We start from the raw sequence: 25,863 nt of genomic DNA, 5'->3' as shown, positions 1-25,863 counted from the left end.
GTATAATAAGTACAGTCTAGTTTAGCAACATATCTGACCATAAATAATGCAGGTGTGAACTATTAGAAATGTACCAAGAGGGAAAAAGCGAACCTCCCACAGAGTCTCTTTTGAGCTTCACCACTAACGACAGAAATAGTGATTTTTCAAGTTGTGGATAATCATTGACTTTTATGCACATGAACACCAAAGTGGAATTCTTTATTAGAAATGACTGCTGCAGGTGCCAAACGCATTGCTCAGCAACACTACACATATAACATGTATATTGACAGAACTAAAACTAACCATACAATGTAGGCTTCCACGTTCAGAACAGACTTTACATGAAACTTCTGGGCTTATAGGCCTTGGTGGATGTATAAAACTTTCTCCTAATGTTTCATCTCCGACTGCGGAAGACTTCGTCAGACGCAAAGCGACTAACTGCAACCAGAATTCGAGGGAGCGCCAACATGTAGCCGGTGTAAAAAGCAAACAGACCATCACATGACGTCAGCTGTGAGATTATCTCTGGTAATACCAACATTCTCGAGTGAAAATAATCGATCATATCACTCTTACCGTGTAGTGTTGACACCCAATGTGGGCCATAGGATATGGGCCATAGGATATATAGAAAAGTTACATATACTGACCGTTACCTTCATAAAAATTCTAACCGCCACCCCAGACAAAAAAGAGGTGTGATTTAAACTTGGTAGACAGGGCGTACAAAGTTAGTGAACCGACTTATTTAAAAGAGGTGGTTGACTATCTTCAGTCGACAGTCAAGACGAATGGTTACGCTACCAAGGATATAGAGCGAGCAGTTCGCGCTAGGAATGGAATCAGAATCAACGAGAAACAACGGCCATCCAAGGGGTAAGTTTTCCTTCAGATCATTAGTAAGCCTGCAGGTCGCCGTGAAAAAGTGTTGAGAAAATATGGTGTGGAAACGATCTTCAGACCCAGCGGTAAGATGAAAGAATGTTTAAGATCGGCAAATGATCTACGATATCCTTTGGCTACGCCCGGTGTATGTAAAATTCCTTGTAGTTATGGACCGTTTTATACTGGTAGCACGAAAAGAAGTGTTAAAACCCGTCTGGTTGAACACAAGACGAATTGCCGTCTGGGACATACAGATAAATCGGCCATTGAAGAATATGTTTACCAAGAGGGTGATCATGAAATAAGACTCAGTGATACGAGCGTCATACTAAAAACACCGCATTATCATGGGCGCATGTATTGAGCGCTGTTGAGATTTATAAACATCGTAATAATTTTTACAGAAAGAGAAAGGTTGTAATTAGATAAAATTTGAATGTCATCGTTGCAACGTGAGAACGACGATCGATTACTTTCAATCGATAATGTTGGCAATACCGGAGATAATCTCGCAGCCGACGTCATGTGATGAACTGTGGTGCTCTCAATGAACTGTGGTGCTCTCAACACAGCCCATATATTCGGCGCTCCCCGGTGTTCTGGTTGTAGTTCGCCACTTTACCTCTGAAGATGTCTTCGGCAGTCTGAGATGAAACATTAGGAGAAGGTTCTATCCATCGACAACGGCCAATCAGTTAGCTTCCCGACTGATTGAAACTACATTTAACAGTCTTAAAACACTAAGATTTTCTCCTATCACCTTTGTCTTTTGCATCTGTTACAAACAACAACAGTAATTCACTGCTGATATTGCGAATAAACAAATGACAAAAACGCAGTGAATACGTCTCATATGACAGTTTTGACCTCAGCGAAAAGCGCATGCATACAGCAGTTCCCGAGATCACGTGACACTCTCAGTGTAATGCTGACAATACGCACAGAACGCAATGCTCAATCAACTGTACTTAACACATAGGAAGGAGACTCCAACGATGTAAAAACAAACGTGGAGGAATACTTAGCACAATGCTTAGTTCCCTGTTAAGCTTACAATGAACACAGTACAGCAGCCGAGAGTCGAGAACGGAAGCGTGGTATGTGAGCGGGTAGAGATAACTTCGAGGGACACAAAGGTACATAGGTTATTCATATGTATCGCAGTTCTAGGGTTTCAGAAGACTACCGTGCAAAAACTGCAAGACTTACAAAAATAGACGCTTATCAATAGATAGACTATTTCTCCAAGTTTCAACTAACATTACAGGTGCTCAATATGGGCACCGTTTCCGACCTGGAAAACATCAATATGTGCACGCAATTCATTAAAGTCCCTGGCATAGAGAAACTACAAGGAGTTGAAAACAAATAAGTCACCAGATCCTGATGGAACCCCAATTCGGTTTTTTCAAGATTGCTCTGCGGCATTGGCCCATTACATAGCTTTATCGCGAATCTCTCGCCAGGGCAAAGTCCCAAGCGACCGGAATAAAGCATACGTGACTCGTGCGTATTAGAAGGGAAAAAGAACTGACAGCAAAATTACAGCCCAATATCGCTAACACTGGTTAGCTACGGAATTCTTGAACATATTCTCAGTTCGAATATAATAAATTTCTTGAGACCGAGAAGCTTATGTCCATGAATCAGCATGATTTTAGTAAGCATCACTCATATGAAACTCAACTCGCTCTTTTCTCACATAATATACTGAGAACTATGGATGAAGGGCAACAGGTAGATTGTGTATTTCTACATTTCCGGAAAGTGTTTGGCATGGTGCACATTGCAGGCTGTTGAAGAAGGTACGAGCATTTGAAATAGGTTCACAGATATGTGAGTGGCTCAAAGACGTCTTAAGTTATGGAACCCAGTATGTTGTCGTCGACGGCAGGTAGATACAAGAGGACTTAAACAAAGTTTCTACCTGGTATGATGAATGGTAGCTAAATGTAGAAAAATGTAAATTAATGCGGATGAGTGGGAGAAACAAACCTGTAACGTTCGGATATAACATTAGTAGTGTCTTGTTTCACATAGCCACGTCGTTTAAATATCTGGGCTTAACCGAACGAGATTTTGAGGATTGTGTTGAGAAAGGCGATTGGACATCAGTACATCGGGGGAATTCTAAAAATGTATGCTTTATCTGTAAAGAAGACCGCATGAAGGACACTAGTCCAACCTATTTTTGAGTACTGCTCAGTGTTTGGAATCCGTACCAGGTCAGATTAAAGCAATTCAGAGAGAGGGGGGGGGGGGGGCTGCTAGATTCGTTACTGGTAGGTTCGAACAGCACGGAAGAGCTACGGACATGCTTCAAGACCTTAAATGGCAACACGTGGAGGGAAGGCAACATTCTTTTCGAGGCATTTGAAGCTGACTGCAGAACGATTCTGTTGTCTCCAACATACACTGTGCGTAAGGACTACGAAGATAAGATACAACAAATTAGGGCTCATACGGAGGCATATAGACCGTCGTTTTTCTCTCGTTCTTTTTGCGAGTGGAAAAGGAAAGGGGATGACTAGTGGTGGTACGGGGTACACTCTGCCGCGCATCGTAAGATGGATTGCAGGGTATCTATGTAGATGTAGAAGTGGCTAATACGAATGTCTGGGAAGGAGCAGCAGCACACCATTTTGGAAATCTATTCACTGGGTTGCCTACCTGTGGGCATGAATTAATTTGATAACAGAATACGGAGCGGTTGATTCGACACATGTTCTGACACACCTGCCAATTGGTACAACTAATCCACGACGCATATTATGAATTGAAATTTGGAGACAAAATTTGGAGACAAGCTGTATCCACTAATGTATGTCAGGTTTATGTTCACTTGCAGTTTTCGTGCAGTGTCTTTTCGAACCCCTGAGGTACTTCTGAATAACCCTGTATTGAATACTGAAATCGTACACAAAGGGGGTTATAGTCATGGAATAGCGAAATGCCACACACAGAGATGACGGTAGTATCGCGTACACAAGGTATAAACGGCAGTGCATTGGTGGAGCTGTCATTTGAACTCAGGTGATTCTTATGAAAAAGTGTCGACGTGATTATGGCTGCATGATGGGAATAAACAGACTTTGAACGCGGAAAGCTAGTTGGAGCTAAACGTATGGGACATTCTGCTTCGGAAACCGTTGCGGGATTCAATATTCCAAGACCCACAGTGTCGAAAGAGTGCTGAGAATATCAAAACTGATACATTACCTCTCACCACAGAAAACGGAATGGCCGACGGCTTTCACTAAACTACCGAAAGCAGCGGCGTTTGAGTAAAGTTGTCAGTACTAGCAGACAAGCAACATTACGTGAAATAACCGCAGAAATCAGTGTGGAACGTACGACGAACGTATCCGTTTGGAAAGTGCGGCGAAATTTGGCGTTAATGGGCTATGGCAGCAGACCACTGACGCTAAAGCCTTTACTAACAGCGTGACATCGCCTGCAGTGCCTCACGTGACCTCGCTATCATATTGGTTGGCCCTAGACGACTGGAAAATCGTGGCCTGGTGAGATGAGTCCCGATTTAAGTGATTTCAGTTCGTAAGAGCTGATAGTAGGGTTCGAGTGTGGCACACGCGCCACTAAGCCATAGACCATAGTTGTCAACAAGACACTGTGCAAGCTGGTGGCGTCTCCATAATAGTGTTAAGTGCTTATAAGGAGTGGACTAGATCCCCTAGTCAAGCTGAACCGAACATTGACTGGAAATGGTTATGTTCCGCTACTTGGACACCATTTGCAGCCATTCATGGATTTCATGTTCCCAAACAATGATGGAATTTTTATAGATGACAATGCCCCATGCCACTGGGCCACAATTGTCCGCTATTGGTTTGAGAAACATTCTGGACAATTCGAGCGAATGATTTGGCCACCTAAGTCGCCCGACAGGAATGCCCCTGAAAGGTTATGGAGCATACTCGAAAAGTCAGTTCGTGCACAAACTCCTGCATTGGCAATACCTAAGCAGTTGTGGACGGCTACAGAGACAGCATGGCTCAATATTTCTGCAGTGACCACCAACGACTTGTTGAGACCATGTCATGTCGAGTTGCTGCACTACACCGGGAAAAAAGATGTCCGACACGACATTAGGAGGTATCTCATCAGTTTTTGCCACCTCAGCATAATTCGGTGTGACAATACGGAGCGGTTGATTCGTCTACTTGTCGTAACAATTTCCCCTTAGTGTAATTATATCACGGCGCGTGAGATGGTATATGGATGTGTATCTTTCTTACCTAATGCAGTTTTTGTGCAGTTTGTTTTGAAACCCCGATGGTAGTTGTGAATAACTCTGATTTGAATATTGAGATTATAAACGCCAGTTAAGTGTCAACGGGAAGTAGGAAGTGGAAGCGTGATAAAAAAAACATACTAAGCTGTAGTGATAATCAAGAAAATGCCTTGGTTTGTCGATCCAACTACACGCAGCCAAGCGTGCTAAGGATCAATTGTAAATTAAACATTTCTCCACCATTCTGCTTTCGTAAGCAGATTCTCTTAGATTTGTCAGGCTGGCACACTTCACGCACCTGACGCAACAGTCCCATTCTGAACAGATGACACCTAATAAATTTAGACAACAAAGTCAATGGAGAAACAGCGATCTGATGCTATATTTAAGATACTATGAACAGTCAAGATCGCAACAACATTCGTTTGTTAACCAGGTTTGGCTTACGTAAAAGCCATCTTCAAAATTTTTGGCCCCCTATGGCTGGTGATGGCGAGTCCTCGGTTGTCTCGTGATACCACGATCGTAGACTGACTCAGTCAGATGGCTTTTACATAAGCCGAAACCCGCTAATAAACGAATTTAAGGCGATTTTGACCGTTCATTCTAACTTAGGTGTCACCTAAGTTCTGAATATTGTAATGACTCCGAAACTAGTAATCGGTTTTTGTTTCTTTTAGAACCACAACACAAGCAACAGAAATTACTAGAGTTCCATTTGAAAAAGCGAAGCTGAGACAGATAGGGGAAGGTAGCATGAAGTGGAATCCATAAGGAAAACTTTCATGAAATCATGGATATTGGTACAAGCTTGCCGCTAACACGTTTTGTATCTCTGTATTATAAAATATCACACCAAATATTTTCTAGTGAAAAATAAAATATTATACATAACCTGTATGCACTCTCCTGAAGGCTTACATAGTGACTTGTTTTCTCCACTCAAAGAGGGTAATACGGCCAGAGGCATCGCGACAGTATCCCATGTTTGTTGTTCTGATTCACAGATATATTTTCTAAGCATCTAGATGCTCCAGTATTTGGAACAATACCTAACGGATTGAGCAGAACATTTTCAAACGTATTTCCGTATTAGGATGACCATAACAGTACAGAGAGGTTTTAAGTAAAATAAATGTATCAATTCAAAATCGTCACAAAGGGATAGAATAGCGGATGATAGCTTCGTTTATAAAATGGTTTAGAAGCCAATCTAGTGCGTAGTATTATGCATGATACGTGGAAGTAAGTAGGTCTTATTGTGGTAAACACGTTGCCACTTTTCTCGACTAAAAGTGTGCACACTTCTCCCTGTCAAACGCCATGTCGGCATTAGTGGTTCGCAAGTGCAACTATCACCCGAAAGAAACAAAACTAACTACATTTGTAAGTCAAAAGGCGTTGTTTAAAGATTGATATTGTTAATTATAAGTTAGGTACGAAATTAATGGCTAATTTCGCATAAGAAGACTGAAAATCAGAAAAGTTAAGAGAAGAAGCTTGCTTTTTCAGACTCACTGACTGTGTACATTAGAACTAGTTTGACCAATTCTACGCAGACACTAGCTCCGTTCAGATAAAAAATCATGCAGTGCCCAGTTTTTCCAGCCTTGTCACATTACCCCACTTTCCTCTGTTTCTGTAATTAATGTAGATATGAAGAGAGAGTATACGTCGTTAACTGAGGACTTTTTAATAATTTATTTGAGTGAAACATAATTACAATATGTCAAGTGGTTCCGGAAATATTTGAGATGAACAGCTCAACTGAAGCACCCTGTCTTTTATCACTACTTAACACAAAACTTGACACTTTAAGTATATCGCAAAGCAATAAACATCATAAGCTTTCACATCCACTGTACTGACAGGCAACGCAACGTTGCATTTTTGTGCTCTCAAGCAACATAGGTGGATATAGAGAGATATTCGCAAAGTAAGGTCCGATAAGTCACTAAATGAAAACGCAGTGAAAATCCGATGAAGCGCGGCACGGAGGTGGTCGGGCAGTGTCTCTAGTATGCCTGTAAATCTTCTTACTTGGCTCTTTTCAGCTATGAGAATGCAGTGAGCACATAGAGATGCCTAGTACAATAATGTCTCCAGCCACACATGGGTGCCCGCTGAGAGTTTTCGCCTGACTCCATACAGCCCACATAACGTAGCTGTCAAGCGTTTCCTCCTTCACGAAAATTTTCGGCCGCACATTGCAGGGGCAACGAGGACGTCCCTGCAGCGTTTCCGATGGCAAGGTTTGATTACCCGTCATGCAACCCTAACTTGGCTGTCTCTGATGTTCATCTCCGCACACATGAACCGACAGATATGAAGACAACATTCTGGCACAGAAGACGAGCTGCAGACCAAAGCAGAGAGGTGTTAGAGACCACAAGCGGCTGCCTTCTATGACGAAAGTATTGGAAAGTTGCTACTGCGCTACAACAAACGTTTAAGTCGGAGCGGTGATTATTAGAGGAGTAGCTGGAAGTTATAACTGTTTCAAATAAAACATTTTTTATTTGCACTGTGGTTTGCATTTTACAACCAATCAGACCTTGCTTTCCGAACAGCTCTCGTAACTGGTCAAAATTACTGGTTCTGTGTTTCTAGTTATATCCAATTAGATCCAAAGCTCCGTGTCCTATCCCTGATGGTCCAGTCGGTAGGGACCGTCCTCCCTGCCATCCTCTGCCAATGGATGCGGTATGGAGAAGCATGGAGTCAGCACACCACAGTCCCTACAGTGACCCTGGAGCCGCCACTAATCTGTCGAGTAGCGCCTCAATTGCCATCACGAGGGTGAGTGCACATGTGGCAGTGTTAGCAAGGAACATTTCCTGGCAGTGCCGGGAATCGAACCAGAGTTCTCCACTTACTACTTAGCAGCCAGAGACGTTGACCTCTGAGTTACGGATGTGGACAGTTCTAGGTATATAATGACCAAAAAAGCAGTGATCATAGCAACAACTAGATACCTTCTGCTGTGCAGTCTTGTTTGGAAAGAAATCAAAGGCATAAAACTTCAAAGGTTTACGAAAAAGTCTCCATTTAAATGAAAACCTTTTTAATATTACACGTTTCTAAAACGGACTAAAAAGTATAAAATTCCTCTTACTGATTCCTAACCAAATACAGATAGTCCTAAAAATTTGGACTTTTGAATTTTTAGTTACTATCACAATACATGAAAATTTAAAACGAGAAACGTGGGGCGCAGGTAATAGATAACTGATGCATGAGTGGCCTAAGTAAATCACTAACACTTTAGTTTCACTGTAAATGAGAGGAATTCATTTGTAATTTGTTCTCAACGACCGCTCTTCTCCACACTCCTTACTATTATCTATTGCATTGCATTTTTTTTTAAAAAAATTACTAGTATTGTCATAGCAATTAAAAATTCACAAGCACAAATTTTCAGAATTATCGGTATGAGACTGGGGATCAGTATGCGGCTAGGAGAAATTATTTTATACCTTTCAGTCCGTTAGACAAAATGTTATATTACAAATTATTATTGAAATAACTACATTCTGCTTTTTAGTTTTCTGTGTGCGAAATTTTTCAATCGATTTCAAACATTTTGACGAGATTAGAACAGATGCATATGGTAAATTTCCGAACGGCGTGTTTAATGCAGCTAGGTTTGGGTATACCAGCATGCTTTTCTGCCAGAGGCCACAGTTTTCGAATTATGGAAGAAAAACATAGAAATGTGACCTTTAAATGCATTTATCTTGAATAACTCGAAAACAATTACCTCTAGCTATAACGTATCCCACTACAAAATTTAAGTATGTTAAATTTCCTTCAATGTCCCCCTAATTTTTCAGCATAATAGTTTGCACGCAGTGGGCGAGAGAATATGAATATATAACAACTGGTTCTAGAAGGCGTTGCGGGCTGCATAAAATCCCGTGTTAGGGGCACGTGAATCATATTCCTTCCTCCTATGTCATCTCGAAAAAAGATGGTGAATCCAAAAACTAGACAGAATCATGCGGAGGGATACCAGCAAATGTTATTACCACGAACCATTTGTGATTGGAACAGGAAAATGAGGAAACGGCAGTGGTACACCAAGTACCCTCCGCCAAATACGACACAAGAAAGCGAGTTTACCGCATTGTATGCAGATGGAGGGGAGGAGAAAGGGAAGGTATTCATCATGTCAGCTGCGTTGGGACTTTCGGCAAAGTCAGTGGCAGTGAGTGAAATTGTGTGGCGGATCGGGATTAGAGTATGGGTCTCCTGCTTTCTTGGTAGTTGCCCTAACCACTGCGACACATCGCAGTTACATGGACCATCTCGGTACCCCCCCGGCTGACCCACATTCCCCATAGCGCCATGTATCTGCAGCCCCCATCGCCGTACCTCTTGCTCGCTAGTTTGAGATTCCCACAGGAGGTCGAACGTGACCGTGCATTTGCACTGAAGGTCGCGGATTCAGAGCACATCGAAGTGACTCAGTGATATGAATGGGTGGTGCCCGTTCTTTCGGACATGTCCAAAAGAACAGACGCCAAGCATTCATGTAATACTGCATTGTAATCCAATTCTGAGCTACGTTCTCTAGCTCATCGGGAAGTTAGTTACAGTAGAGGCCATTAAAATTGCTACACTACGAATATGACGTGCTAGACGCGAAATGTAACCGACAGGAAGAAGATGCTGTGATATGCAAATGATTGCCTTTTCAAAGGATTCACATTAGGTTGGCGCCGGTGGCGACACCTACAACGTGCTGACATGAGGAAAGTTTCCAACCGATTTCTCATACACAAACAGCAGCTGACCGGAGTTGCCTGGTGAAAAGTTGTTTTGATGCCTCCTGTAAGGAGGCCATCACGTTTCCGACTTTGATAAAGGTCGCATTGTAGCCTATCGCGATTGCGGTTTATCGTATCGCGACATTGCTGCTCGCGTTGGTCGAGAACCAATGACTGTTAGCAGAGTATGGAATCGGTGGGTTCAGGAGGGTTATACCGAACGCCGTGCTGGATCCCAACGGCTTCGTATCACTAGCAATCGAGATGAAAGGCATGTTATCCGCATGGCTGTAACGGATCGTGCAGCCACTTCTCGATGCCTGAGTCAACAGATGGGGACGTTTGCAAGACAACAACCATCTGCATGAACAGTTTGGCGACGTTTGCAGCAGCATGGACTATCAGCTCGGAGATCATGGCTGCGGTTACCCTTGACGTTGCAACACAGACAGGAGCTCCTGCGATGGTGTACTCAACGACTAACGTTGCAAAAACGTCATTTTTTCGGATGAATCCATGTTCTGTTTACAGCATCACGATGGTCGCATCCGTGTTTGGCGACATCGCGGTGAACGCACTTTGGAAGCGTGTATTCGTCACCGCCGTACTGGCGTATCACCCGGCGTGATGGTATGGGGTGCCATTGGTTACCGTCGCGGTCACCTCTTGTTCGCATTGACGGAACTTTGAACAGTGTACGTTAGATTTCAGACGTGTTACGACCCGTGGCTCTACCCTTCATCCTATCGCTGCGAAACCCTACATTTCAGCAGGATAATGCATGACCGCATATTGCAGGTCCTGTTCGACTGCTGCCCTGGCCAGCACATTCTCCAGGTCTTTCACCAATTGAAAACGTCTGGTTAATGGTGGACGAGCAACTGGCTCGTCACAATACGCCAGTCACTACTCTTGATGAACTGTGGTATCGTGTTGAAGCTGCATGGGCAGCTGTATCTGTACACGCCGTCTAAGCTCTGTTTGACTAAATGCCCAGGCGTATCAATGCCGTTATTAGGGCCAAAGAAGGTTGTTCTGGGTACTGATTTCTCAGGATTTATGCACCCAAATTGCGTGAAAATGTAATCACATGTCAGTGCTAGTATAATATATATGTTCAGTGAATATCCGTTTATCATATGGATTTCTTCTTGGTGTAGCAATTTTAATGGCCAGTAGTATAAAAATGAATTGTAAAATTTGCGCCGAGGAAACAGAGAAGATTACGATCTGATAAAAACGTGTCAAAATATAGACGTTATGGACAGGCGAAATTTCGAAACATTTGACCGGTTCCTGCGGTACTAGCTTAAAAATGACATGAGAGACGCACCTCGTAGCACTCGAGGCCGAGCTCCTTGGCGACGCGGTCGACGGCGGCGGCGGTGGGCATGCTCCTGGCGAAGCCGGGCGTGGTGCGGCTGTAGAAGTAGGGGATGCAGCAGAGGTGCGCGGCCAGCACGGCCAGCGAGTCGGCGGGCGGCACGAACAGCCCGCCGCGGCCCACGAGCAGGCAGCGGTCGCCGTCGCCGTCCAGCGCGGCGCCCAGGTCGCAGGCGCCGGCCCGCGCTCGCTCCAGCAGCTGGCTGGCGCGCGTCATGTTCGGGTCCGCCGGGTGGTTACCGAAGTCCTCCACCGGCTTCGCGTTCATCACCGTCTGCAGCGGCCCCGCAACAAACGACAGCCTAGAGCACTAGCGCTGAATAACGCCGATGTCGTATACAGGGTGTTACAAAAAGGTACGGCCAAACTTTCAGGAAACATTCCTCACGCACAAATAAAGAAAAGATGTTATGTGGACACATGTCTACATAACATATTTCCTTTCTTTGTGTGTGAGGAATGTTTCCTGAAAGTTTGGCCGTACCTTTTTGTAACACCCTGTATAGTCTTCACAAGTTTGCTGCCGGATCACGTTGTGCAAATTGCACAATATTTCCTCGGAGCAACTGTCCAACATCTTCAGGTGGTTCAACCTTGCTGATGGCTAGGCACGACTGATGGTATCCGCTTTCTTTCTTTTTTTTTTCTTTATTGAATTTCGATTCCCCCCAAAGGGGGCAGGCTGGCAGCAACTTAGTATGCCGCTCTTCAGCCTACAGACTTCGTTAAAAAGATGAAGAAAATAAATAATAAAAAACAGGCGATAAAATCGGAGACTTAAAGAGTAATATGGCGAAAAAACATCGTGGAACGTAAAACATAGAACAGACCGATGATGATGCTAATAAAATACATACGAAGCAGACAGGTAAAACAATAGACAGAGAAGTAAAAACACGGCGAGAGTCTGGTTTCTGTTCCCAAAAGACATAAAATTCACACCTAGTGACAGCATGGTTTCTGTGCGCAACACGAGAAAGACTAACAACACTGAACAGTCACTGGAACATTGCAAAGTTGGCAAATGTGACATACCACAGTCGAGAATAGGTGGGGGGGGGGGGGGGGGGGGGAACTGGACAGATGATGGGAAAATAAAAAAAGGGGGAAGGAGAGGAAAAGCGAAGGGGGGGGGGGAGGTGGGAAAGGAGCCGATTGAGGATGAGGACCAATAAGAGGGGTGGGGAGTGCTGGGCAGATGTGACAGGGAGTGGGGAAGGCAGAGGAGGGGAATACAAAAGGACTTGGGGTGGGAGGAGAGAAGGGAGGTAGGGAGAGGTTTGGTGGGGAGAAAACAGGATGGTAGGGGGGGAAGAGGGAGCCCAGGGAAAGGACGGAGGAAAGGAGGGGGTGGGGATCAGAGTTGATAGGAGGGATAGATGGAGGAAGAAAGGGCATCATCCGGGAGGGGGAGTTGATGGAAGCCACCTTGGGAAAGGAGATGAAGGGTGTAGAGATGGAGGGTAGGGCGGACACAACAGTGAAGGCGTCGCAGGGGGCGGGGACTGGAGAGGAGAGGGGCAACCAGGGGGTGAGGGGTATCAAGGCGGCGGGAGGTGTAGAGTATGCGGATATGTTATGTTCGACGAACAGGAGCAGATGGGGGAAAGGAATGAGGTCGCAGAGGATCGGTATCCGCACGTCGACGCCCCGCTTATAGAACACGCGCGCGAGGAATGCGCAACTGCGGAAATCGCGCATGCGCAATGATTTTCCATATTTAAACTCCCTCTGCGGAAAAATGCAGAGCGGCTCTCGCGGGGCGTCGACGTGCGCATACCGTCAGTCGTACCTAGCCATCAGCAAGGTTGAACCACCTGAAGATGTTGAACACTTGCTCCGAGGAAATATTGTGGAATTTGCACAACGTGATCCGACGGCAAACCCGTGAAGATTATTTACAACACATCCGCCGGGATGAGAGAGTCACAAAGTCGATATTGCTAAGCAACTGGCAGAGGGTACGTAACCCGGTCCCAATTACAGGTTACATATCTAACTACTTCCAGGACCAAAGGCAACTTTATATTCAATTTTTCGTATCGTGAAGGACAGAATTTAAAATTTTGAAACGCTCTCACAATCTACTCATTAACAGATACTATTATGTTACAGGTTTAGCACAGTAAGGTAACTACGACGGCCGTTCAATAAGTAATGCAACATATTATTTCTTGGGCAACTTCGATTGGAAAATGCGAAATTTGTTGTAGGACATCCTGGATCCGGCGGTAAACCCGTGAAGACTATTTACAACACAACAACAAGGCCTCGCAATCCCGTAAGTCGTCTACGGTAAAAAGCGGACAAAATGAATAGAGCCCCATAGACGGTAAACTTATGCGCGAAATCTCCGATTCGGCGATCTATACACTTGGTCTTAATATCTCAGATGCAGGGATACCACGGCTGGCCAGTGTGGCCGAGTGGTTCTAGGCGCTTCAGTCTGGAACCGCACAACCGCTTCGGTTGCAGGTTCGAATCCTGCCTCGGGCATGGATGTGTGTCATGTCCTTAAGTTAGTTTGGTTTAAGTAGTTCTAAGTTCTAGGGGACTGATGACCTTAGATGTTAAGTCCCATAGTGCTCAGAGCCATTTTTGCAGGGATACCATGCTCTTGTGTAGTTTGCGAAATTGTTTCGATAATTTAGTTTCTTCCGCAGTTATGGAGTAATGTTGTCAGTTTAAACTTAAATATCATTCAATTCGGCATTTCTGGTGTTATCACGTAGTGTACGAATCGACCCAACAGCCAGATTACCATATTGTTTTTCTGACCGAGTTATCGCTTTTGGTCTGGTGTCACCTCAACCTTTTGTATCTTATGTGATTCTTGATTGCTGACATACTGCAGTGAAGTACGCAGTAGTGTTGCAAATTTATCCTGACTCCATTCCCAGATTCCATGTGCATGGTGGCATGTGAACCAGTGTATATGTGTATCCGCTTCATTACACTTTTCATAGTTCTGTGAATCCGCAGGATGAATAGAGTATAGCTTTGTGCGCACTGAAATTATTTCAATGACGACTTTATACTATTCTGTCCTAAGCCAGACGTAAGCTGTTTGTTATGACTGTGTTATGAATGTTCTTCCACAGCTAAGACAAGTGACATGAGGTTATTTAGCGTCCATTCTGTTAGGACCTGAACGTTTCTTAGTATCGCGGTACCATTTCATTGCATTGCACATTTTGTCTTCCTGGGTTACGTAACCGTCCTGAGGTAGCCAAACTTTGAATGCCTTTGCCAATACTAACAGGTACTACTTAGCTCTGTCCTTGAACAACTTGAAGAAGTATGCTTCCGTGACTGGTAGGGCCGAATTTTGATCGTCTTAGGTCTCTGTGTACCAGTAATGCTTTGCATTATATATTTATCCGATCCCATCTTCTTCAAAGAGTAATGTTAGTATGCCTTACATTATTTTGAAAATGTTTCCACGGTATATGAAATCGCTGACAGATAGAATTTTGGCTATTGGTGTTGGTACTGGCAAAATTGACGCTATGTAATACACATTTGATAAGATGTACTCGTTCACTAGCTTTACGTTCTGAATTATATCGGGACTTCACTGGGAATGTAATTGTACGCTGGCGTCAACTTTATTCATCATCGAGCGCCAGTTATTAGTCTGCATCCTTTGTATATCTTACATCATATCTAGCCCCAGACCCCGAATCTTCGTTCCTATGGATAACAATTGTTATTCCTCCAGCAGTAAACCTTTCGCAAAGTTCATTATCTGGTACAGTTGACCATGGGTCCTGTCGCTGCACAATGTATGGTCAGTAAATGTTATGCATGTGGTATCGGGTCTTGTGCCGACGCAAACATGCTCAGATCATCTGCAAATCGGCATGCTATTTTCTATCATCCTAAGATCAACCGTTGGAGCGAGTTGTTAAGAGGTTAAGAGGTTCGACCGCAACTGTGTTTAGGGCCATCAAAAGCGTACGTTAACTAACTCTTCTTTCAATACATCCCAACAAGTGCGGCAAAATCTGGTTGGGATGCCGTCTATACCTAATGACTTTCGTGCTTCACAATAGAGATTCATGTACTACCTCTTCTGTTAATTTTGCTGAGGGAACTGTTGTCTACTTCTGTCAGCACAATGTCGATATGATCCACGGAAACCGATTCGAGGTTCTCGTCTACGTCTACTGCAGCATACAGCACTCCGCCTTTCATATAAGCCTACCGTTGTATTGTCCGTTTACTACCCTGAATTTCTCGATTAATTTGGGACACATGACGTAAAATTTCTTTGTACTTTTTTCCCTGTCACTTTTGTTGTAACCACACTGTCCAAGCAATCTCAGTAGTTTGGGTTTCTCATGCTTCATCTAGCAATTTAATTTGTTGGGGTATTTCCTTGTGTTAGTGACGCAGGCGTTCCATGTTTCCAGAGCCATAATTCTTAATTCCACGTGTCTCAGTCAGGTAGTATTTAATTTCCAATATTCTTTTCCATTTGCCTCTGTAAATTGATTCTGCTAATATAATCACAATGATCGGAAAAATTTACATGCTAAATCTGGTTATATGTAAATCCGGTCTATTCTGCTTTGTTGCCTCCCGTGTGTCGACCATATTTAAATTTCCAACCATGTAGTCAAATTTCACGCATCTGTTGCTGTTTGGCTTTTGGTCTTTTTTGTCTTTTTTTAAACAACAGAGTTAAAATCATCACCAAATATTACTCTGCTGCATGTTGCTGATAAAACAGATATAACTTTTTGCAAAACTCGGCCCTCAACTCTTCACAGCTTCTCCCAGACGGAATACGCACAAAATGGTTCAAATGGCTCTGAGCACTATGGGACTCAACTGCTGTGGTCATCAGTCCCCTAGAACTTAGAACTACTTAAACCTAACTAACCTAAGGACATCACACACATCCTTGCAAGAGGCAGGATTCGAACCTGCGACCGTAGCAGTCGCACGGTTCCGGACTGCGCGCCTAGAACCGCGAGACCACCGCGGCCGGCGAATACGCACATTTACAAAAATTGTAAACTGTGGTGACAAAAGTGATGGGATAGTGATCTACACATATAAAGATAGCGGTGGTATCGCGTACACAAGCTATAAAAGACAATGCATTGGTAGAGCTGTCATTTGTACTCAGGTGATTCATGTGAAAAGGTTTCCGACGTGATTATGACAGCACGACGAGAATTAACAGTCTTTGCACGCGGAATGATAGTTGGTGCTAGACGCCCGGGATGTTCCATTTGGGAAATCGTTAGAGACTTTAATATTCTGAGATCAACAGTGTCAAGAGTGTGCGGAGAATACCAAATGCCATGTATTATCTCTCACCACAGACAACACAGTGGTCGAAGGCCTTCACTTAACGATTGAGAGCAGCTTCATTTGGGAAAAGACAAGCAACACTGCGTGAAATAGCCGAAAATCAGTGTGGGACGTACAACGAAAGTATCCGTTAAGATAGTGCGGCGGTATATGAATTTATTGGTTTACTGCAGCAGACGACTGACGCGAGTGCCTTAGCTAACAGCACGACATCGCCTGCATCCCCTTTCCTGGGCTCATTACCATATCGGTTGGACCCTATAAGACTGGAAAATCGTGGTCTGGTCACATGAGTCCCGCATTCAGTTCGTAAGAACTGATGGTAAGGTTCGAGTGTGATGCCGACCCCACAAATACAAAGACCCATCTTGTCAACAAGGAACTCTGCAAGCTGGTGGTGGCTCCATAATGGTATGAACAGTGTTTACATGGAGTGCACTGGATCCTCTGGTCCAACTGAACTGATCATTGACTGGAATTATTTATGTTCGGCTACTTGGAGACCATTTGCAGCCATTCATAGACTTAATATTCCCAAATAACGTCGGGATTTTTACGGACGACAGTGTGCCATGTCACCGTCCCACAGTTGTTCGCGATTGGTTTGAAGAACATTCTGGACAGTTCGAACGCCACCTAGATCGTCCGACACGAGTCTCGTCGAATATTTATGGGACATAATTGACAGGTCAGTACAGGCACAAAATCCTGCACCGGTAACACTTTCGCAATTATGGTTGACTATTGAGTCAGCATGGCTCATTATTTCTGTAGAGAACTTCCAACGACTTGTTGAGTCCAACCCACGTCGAGCTGCTGCACTACGCCCTGCAAAAGGAGGTCCGAGACAATATTAAGTGGTATCTCTTGACCTTTATCACCACAGTCTATATTGTATTTGTGCTGATATTCCTCAATCACTTGACAGCCTCATGGTATCAAGCAATTGATTTCCGTCTTTTGCTAATATCCCCGTTCTTGCACTTTGAGAACAGTCGGGAATTACGTTGTGCCTTGCAATTTCATCTGGATTGTTGGTTTCTACTTCCTGCAATAATGCTATATCGACTTCAGCCGCGTGTGAGAACCGTGGGATACATGTCAGTTTGAACTCGGGTGATATTCTGTTGATATTTAAATTAAAAATTTTATAATTTTGATAGGTCATAAATGTGGCGTCGATAGTTACGATACCACAACGTAGGTGCACACTCTCGTTAGTTGGCATTGCGAGAGATGACTAACTACGCCGACGACACCGCCCTCTGGCCGACGCTGTGGAGCTGAGGGAGTGCCGTCTTGACGGCAGACGGCCTGGAAATACCGCTTCTACTACCGAGTGGGCTAGCTTGCTACTGAGACTTTGTATTAGTTATGTTCAGTTAAAGTTTGGACAGCAACGAGTAATTGTTAGTTTTGAGATTTTATAGAACAGTCGTCCTAGCTTCACAGGATTAGACATGGACTATGGCTTCACACCTACGTGCTCATCCTAGCCAAAGTTATGTATGCATTTCATATTTACTTGTCTTTTTGACTCTATTAAAAGTGTTAAAGTTATATGCAGTACCGAAAAGCTTCACTTCTCCTGCTCCTACTCGCTTCCTTCGCTTTCGGCCTATATTACAGAAGCAGTTCACAGGAGCAGACCCATGGGCCGCGGAATAGAAAAATAAATGTGTTTTGTTGCTGTATATTACTTTTTCTCAGTTCCAGTGTCCCATTTGTTGTTCCTGATTTTGTAATTGATGTAATTTTGGACTGAGATTAAGATTCGCCTCTCTTTCCCTATATTCCCGCTTTGTTCTACTTGACTCCATAATCCGCAGTTCCTGTACTTTCTTGCCTCTCTTACTGTTGTCCATAAGCAATTGATGTTTGGCATAGGAGATCGCTTCTGAGTCAGATATTGCCATATCTTCCATCTCGCTTTCCGCTGGTTACTAACGGAAGGTGTTGTGGACTCTTTGTCTGCATCTTCTCGCCCCCCATCGTTATTACTTGCAGAAATTTTCCTCCTAAGCTTTTAGGTCGAAACTTGAATCAGCTTTTCACTACCAGAGGACTCAGTGGCTTCCATCTGTGACTGTTCTATTGTTTCTGATGGCGAATCCGAAGATGCTTTCACTGATGTATCGTCGATTTAATTTCAAGACCTGGCTCTGGAGCGCCGCCCATCGCATCTCCCATAATGTTTTCTGTGTGACTGTTACAGTTGAAGTTATTCGTAATAGTAACCCTGAGGTGCCAAAAATTGAAAACATGTAGATTTGTGTGAATTATCGTGTAAACGTTATTTAACGGATTCCCTTTAGCTCTCATGAAGGTGACCTCACACTTTTTATTGCTTGGAAACAATTTTCTTTTTTCACACCATAGAGGCATCTTATCTAAACCATTTTGCAATTGGTTTTGGTCTTCTGATGACTTTACTAGACTGCAAACAAAAGCATCACCCTCACACAATCAGAGGACCGCTCAGACTGCATCCTAAATAGTTTATATAGATTAGGAACAACAAAGAGCACATAAAACTTCCTTGGGGAACGCACGATGTCACATGATGACTTTCCGTCAATTATTACGAAATGCCACCTTTCTGACAGGAAATCAGTCGCACAACTGAGAAAATGCTCCATAGGCGCGCAGTTGTCACTTGAGAGGGACGGTGTCAAAAGCCTTTCGTGAATCTATAAATGTGCATCAATTTCAGATCCCCTGTCGATATCACTAATTACTTCGTGTGAATGAAGAGCTAGTTGTGTTTCACAAGCACAATATTTTCTGCATCAGTGTGTCAATATTCTAGAACACAATTCGTATTTCAAAATCCTACTGCTAAACGTCGTCGGTGATATGGGTCTTTAATTCGGCGGATTACTGCGATTTCCTTTCTTGTGTGACCTGTGCAACTTTCCTGTCAGTGCAACTCGCTAAGCTCTCTGGGCGAATGCTGTAAGAAGAGAAGATTTTAGAGAAGTGGATACAGACCAAACATCAGTTTCCTCAGTCCGTATTAGGGGAAGTGCTGCGCCATCGATTTTTTCTGCGTATCACATAGAAAAGGCATGTAACATATTGAATATTAATTTTTAATTCAGCTCCTTTAAAATTGCGATATAAAATATTTCTGTCATTGTAACAAGCTTCATTTCTGGTGCTGAATAACATAGTGAAGAACTGATATTTGATTATGTTCTACGTATTTATTTTTGGAAGATTTCAGAAAATTCTATCATTCTCTGATATGAGTTTCACATACATATGCATTTGTAGAAATTTTTATTTGCAGGCCATGTTCTAGTGAAAAGAATGTCAAAACACACAAGTGAGTTTAAATTGTGTCAGATTAGCACTTCGACAGTGCAGTCATTTCCTTGGTCTTTTTGTCCACCTGGCTAAATGCAGCTTCTTCCCTAAGCAGTTCTCTGCCTCCACCTATGTGTTACTGATATGTGACATCTTACCGTGAAGGAATGTGACGTAAATGCATATAAAAATGTTGTGTGTATGATTTGAAAGTTGAAAATGTAATGAATAAGGATCAGTACCAGTAAGCTAACAAGCATTGCTTTCGGAAAAGCTTCAGTAGCAAATACAGTAAAAGAGTGTTTAATGGGATTACGAAGGCATACTTTTCAGATCACATACTTCTCTTCTTAGTTATCTGAACAGCATAAAGAAAAAAAATTACATTTAATATGGCAAATGCGTCGTATTAGTTGATCTAATACACATTTAAGACTAAAAAACGTTTTAAAATGCTGTCATGACACTACGTTATTAACGCAAGCACTATAATATTTACTATTTAAAACGACCGTCGCGTGCACACGACAGAAACTACGAACAAAATGCAGTCGTATTCTCCTTGTAAACAATAGTCTGCTAAAGTTTTGGGGCATGTAACACGGCGCCACCGGCTTGAAAACACGTACAGCGTAAGTCTGCAGCGCCATCTCCCCTTATTTTTACCTCTATGAGCAAACGCTGATAGAAGCACTAAGAAGAAGACGTGCGACATAAACGAAAGTTGGTAGACGTATTTCTACACGTGAAATATGATGTCTACTCAAATTTCGCGCCAGTCGCAGAAGAGTGGCGCTAGTTGCGCCTCTATGGGGAAGCAAATCAAGTTTTCAGTAAATACATGTTGTAATGGTCATGAGCGTTAATTACCTTTGAGGTCGAGCGTGTTGAGTGGATGTTGGTCAAGAATACCTTTAAGGCGACAAAACCGCCATTATCAACAGCTCAATGCGTTTGAACGAGTTAGTGTAACAGCGCTACGAGAAGCTGGATGTTCCTTCTGCGATACTGCAGGAATACCTGGCAGGAATGTAGCCATTGTACATGATTACTGACAGCGATGGTCACGAGAATGTACGGTTTCAGGAAGACTGGGCTCCGGACGACCACGTGGCACTACCGAGAGGTCAGACTATTGTGTTCAGTGTATGGCTCTGGAGCATCGTGCTGCATCTGCAGGAGCAATGTGAGCAGCAGTTGGCATCACAGTCATACAACGAACTGTTACAAATCGGTTATTTCAAGGACAACTCCGAGCCAGACGTCCTGCAGCGTGCACTCCATTCACCCCAAACCACCGCCATATGCGACTTCAGTGGTATCAAGCGAGAACTCATTGGAGCACAAGGTGGAGGTCTATTGCGTGTTCTGGTGAAAGCTGATTCTGCCTAGGTGTCAGTGATGGCCGTGTGTTGGTTAGAAGGAGGACAATGGACGGCCTGCGACCAACTTGTCTGCGTGGTAGACGCTCTGGACATATACTTGATGTTATGATCTGGGGTGCAACTTCGTATGACAGAAGAACCCTCGTGGTTATCCCACACACCCTGACCGCAAATTCGTACGTCAGTCTGGTTATTCGACAAGATACGCTGCCATTCATGAAAAGCATTGTATGTTTCAACAAAAGCATTGTATGTTTCAACAGGATAACGTTCGCTCACATACCTTTGGTGTAACTCAACGTGCTCTACAGAGTGTCGAAATGTTGCCTTGACCTGTTCGATCACAAGATCTGTTCCCAATAGAGCTCATATGAGACATAATCGGACGATAACTTCATCGTCGTCCACAAACAGCACTGATATGATGGTTAAGTCCATCAACGTAGGAGGTGGCTTACAAAACACTCGTTCGACCTATACTTGAGTATTGCTCATCAGTGTGGGATCCGTACCAGGTCGGGTTGACAGAGGAGAAAGAGAAGATCCAAAGAAGAGCGGCGCGTTTCGTCACAGGGTTATTTGGTAAGCATGATAGCGTGACGGAGATGTTTAGCAAACTCAAGTGGCAGACTCTGCAAGAGAGGCGCTCTGCATCGCGGTGTAGCTTGCTGTCGAGGTTTCGAGAGGATGCGTTTCTGGATGAGGTATCGAATATATTGCTTCCCCCTACTTATACCTCCCGAGGAGATCACGAATGTAAAATTAGAGAGATTCGAGCGCGCACGAAGGCTTTCCGGCGGTCGTTCTTCCCGCGAACCATACGCGACTGGAACAGGAAAGGGAGGTAAAGACAGTGGCACGTAAAGTGCCCTCCGCCACACATCGTTAGGTAGCTTGCGGAGTATAAATGTAGATGTAGAAGTCCTATACTCTTTGACAGAGCGTAGGGGACGATGCGGGAGGCACGCACTGCTGTACAAGGCAAGGTCCTAGTGGAGGTGGTTTTCCATTGTCTTCCTCCGACCGTAATGGAGATGAATGATGATGATGAAGCCGACACAACAACATCCAGTCATCTCGAGGCAGGTGAAAATCCCTGACCCCTCCGGGAATCGAACCCGGGACCCCGTGCTCGGGAAGCGACAACGCTACCGCGAGACCACTAGCAGCGGATCAATCAGCATTAGCCGTCCCTGTATTGACCGATTTATTGAAACAGGCGTGGAATTTCATCCCACAAACTGACATCCTATACCTGTACAACACAATATACGCATTTTTGCACGCTTGCTGTCAACTTTCTGGTAGTTACACCCGTTGTTAATGTACCAGCATTTCACATTTCCAATTGTTTATCTCCCGCTTTCACTAACCTGTGATCTTGCAATGTTAATCACTTAAATATGTTACCTAGACAAATGTACATCCGAAAATTCGTTCCACTACATAATTATTCTGGGGTGTTGCCATATTTTCCGTCAGTGTAATCGAAAAGTATTAATTACAGCGTAAGAAAAAATTATATAGCTACTGTATATGTACTGATAAAAGCTTGATTATATCTAGGTACAGCCTGAAAATGAGCCATGCTCAAAATCGATAGCAGTAAATAAAAAAATGTTTAAAAAGTAGTTCTGGTAGACTATCATTACAAGAGTATGCATTTCATACAATCTGTCGTGGCAGCAGATCGACATACACAAGAAAGATTGAGGATTTCTTAATTGGTTTCGACTGCTAACTGATCACTGAGTGGTTGTTCGCGTCAGGAAAGTCAGTGTATACTAATCTACAAGAAATTACGGGAGGTACAACTTACCTCAGGTGGCGCTCCCATTTCATCGCAGAATATTCTGTGCGCGTACGGTCCGCTAGATCCGTGCATGCAATCCACGAGCAGGCGGAAAGGCTCTCCTCCAAGACCTTCCGTTAGCAGCCGGCTCAGATGCGGAAAATCAAATATATCCTTTACCAGCTGCACGTAGTCATCCACCGAGTCGATCACCTGCACTAGGAATTCTCGCCCCTCGACGTTGAACCAGTGGGTCGCAATGTCTGAGAGATCGACAGTCAGGTTGCTCAGGGTCTTGTAGCTCTTTATGTGCCGCGAGGTGATGTGAACAGTTTTGGTGAAGGGAAGCGGCGCCGGACCGCCGTTGGAGCCGTTGAACTTGATGCCGAAGTCGCCAAGCAGGCCGGCAGGATTGTGGCTGGCCGTGAGTACGAAGCCGCCCAGCGCGCCGTATTTGCGGATCACCGCAGATATCGCCGGCGTCGTCATCAGCGCGTTGTGCGCCGCGATCACCTTGTACACTCCGTTCGCCGCACACTGCCTGATCACCTTCTGGGCCACCTCCTCGCACAGGTACCTACCGTCCCCTCCCACGACTATAGTACTCCCAAGCACGGCGTCGCCGAGGACCTTCAGGATGCATTCTATATAGTTCTCCGCATAGTTTTCCTGGCGATATATCAGCGTAGGTCTTCGGAGGCCGCTGGTGCCCGGATTCTGGTCAAGGTACGGCGTCGTATCCACCGACACGATATGCCGCACAGTCCTGTAAAACGATTTCACGTAATTATAGCGCAGACATGATGATACCGGAATGAGATTTTCACTCTGCAGCGGAGTGTGCGCTGATATGAAACTTCCTGGCAGATTAAAACTGTGTGCTGGACCGAGACTCGAACTCGGGACCTTTGCCTGTCGCGGGCAAGTGCACTACCAACTTTTTTCGTTTTTTTTCTTTTTTTCTTTTATTTTTTTGACGCTCTATCCATCTTTTTATTTTTTTTTATTTCCTATGTCAGGCTTACCACCTTTGTGACATACATTTTGTTGTACTACCACATAAATAGTGTCTACAATGTCCATATGTTGACAAATAGTGGCTAATTAGAAAACTAATTACTTAAGGAAATGAATAAAACTGGAAATGACTAAATGAAAGACATGAAAACATTGCGGATAGTACAAATACAAAACAAACATGCTCCTGCAGCAATGAAATGAAATTCGTGTCGGGGGCGACACCTGCTCACGACCCGACGTTCGATAGAGCAAGAGAGCCATCTATCGACTCGTTCACCAGACGTTTGTGTAAGACTGGGTCGTCTTCTCGAAATTAACTAAGGGTCCGTAAGTGTGATCGATGTCTATCTCGGCTTCTTCGTCTATCTCATCTCTCACCCGTCACACTGGCCGGCGGGTCGGTAAATGTAAGTCGCAAGTAATTATCGAAGTCTTGCCCATATTTCTTATGCTGCTGCTGCTTCGTGTGTCCATCCAGGAGAAAATGCCAAAAATAAATGTTGTCCTTTTCCGATTCGTTATACACGTAGCCCACCACCATTCCCCGTAACCATGTCACTGCATTGGTTTTTTGGACCAGAAAATAAGATTCTTGGGGGGGGGGGGGGGGGGGGGGGAAAGTGTGTCTGATGAAATTGTGTGAGGGGCGGAGCGTAACAGGAACGCCAATATCTGTTGCGTCAAGTGCAACACTGGAGCCGTCCCACTACATGTTAAACGATGTTCATCGGTGTCCACAGTTGCGCAGGCTAAACGTAGTGGAGTGTCTGCCAAATGAATCGCGCGCCGCCGTTGATTCGTTTCGAACTTCCTATTTACCACATCAACTGAGCCACCCAAGTACGACTCACGCCCGCTCCTCACAGCTTTACTTTTGCCAGTATCTCGTCTCCTACCTTCCAAACTTTACAGAAGCTCTCCTGCGAATCTTTTAGAAATAGCACTCCTGAAAGAAAGGATATTGCGGAGACATTGCTTAGCAACAGCCTAGGGGATGTTTCCAGAATGAGATTTTCACACTCAAGTGGAGTGTGCCCTGATATGAAACTTCCTGGCAGATTAAAACTGTGTTAGTTCTGCAAGATTCGCAGGAGAGCTTCTGTAAAGTTTGGAAGGTAGGAGACGAGATACTGGCAGAAGTTAAGCTGTGAGGACGGGGCGTGAGTCGTGCTTGGGTAGCTCAGTTGGTAGGGCACTTGACCGCGAAAGGCAAAGGTCCCGAGTTCATGTCTCGGTCCAGCACACAGTTTAAATCTGCCAGGAAGTTTCATATCAGCACACACTCCGCTGCAGAGTGAAAATCTCATTCTGGAAACATCCCCTAGGCTGCGGTTAAGCGATGTCTCCGCAATGTCTTTTCTTTCAGGAGTGCTAGTTCTGCAAGGTTCGCAAGAGAGCTTCTGAAAAGTTGGGAATGTAGGAGACGAGATACTAGCAGAAGTTAAGCTGTGAGGAAGGAGCGTGAGTTGTGTTTGGGTAGCTCAGTTGGTAAGGCACTTGCCCGCCAAAGGCAAAGGTCCCGAGTTCGAGTCTCGGTCCGGTACACAGTTTTAATCTGTCAGGAAGTTTCATGATGATACTGGGATTGGGCAAAATGTAGAAACACCGCGATAAATGCTTGCTCGAACATAAAAGCGGATGCTAGCCAAGCCAGCAGGTTGCGCTGTTGTATTTGACCACGAACGGCACCTGTGCAAAGTTCCCTATATCTTGCAAGAGTTAGTCGTGGTCAGTACAGTATTCTGTGTAATTGTG

The 25,863-nt window shown here is 44.2% G+C and overlaps 1 protein-coding gene across 1 annotated transcript in view; it reads right to left on the bottom strand.

Annotated features, from left to right (window-relative positions):
- LOC126355409 (phosphoglucomutase-1-like) overlaps positions 1-23,577 on the bottom strand; it is a 50,333-nt gene extending 26,756 nt beyond the window's left edge. Inside the window, exons 1-2 of the mRNA XM_050005713.1 lie at positions 23,116-23,577; positions 11,228-11,551 (exon numbers count right to left, since the gene is read on the bottom strand). Of these exons, the coding sequence (XP_049861670.1) occupies positions 11,228-11,551; positions 23,116-23,577 (786 nt within the window). The remainder of the gene's footprint in view (positions 1-11,227; positions 11,552-23,115) is intronic.
- Positions 23,578-25,863: the final 2,286 nt, after the last annotated feature.

This window comes from Schistocerca gregaria, chromosome 3, assembly GCF_023897955.1.
Source record: "Schistocerca gregaria isolate iqSchGreg1 chromosome 3, iqSchGreg1.2, whole genome shotgun sequence".
Classification (NCBI taxonomy): Eukaryota; Metazoa; Arthropoda; class Insecta; order Orthoptera; family Acrididae; genus Schistocerca; species Schistocerca gregaria.
The sequence above is the reverse complement of the archived record's forward strand: the minus strand, read 5'-3'. Positions and strand labels throughout refer to the sequence as shown.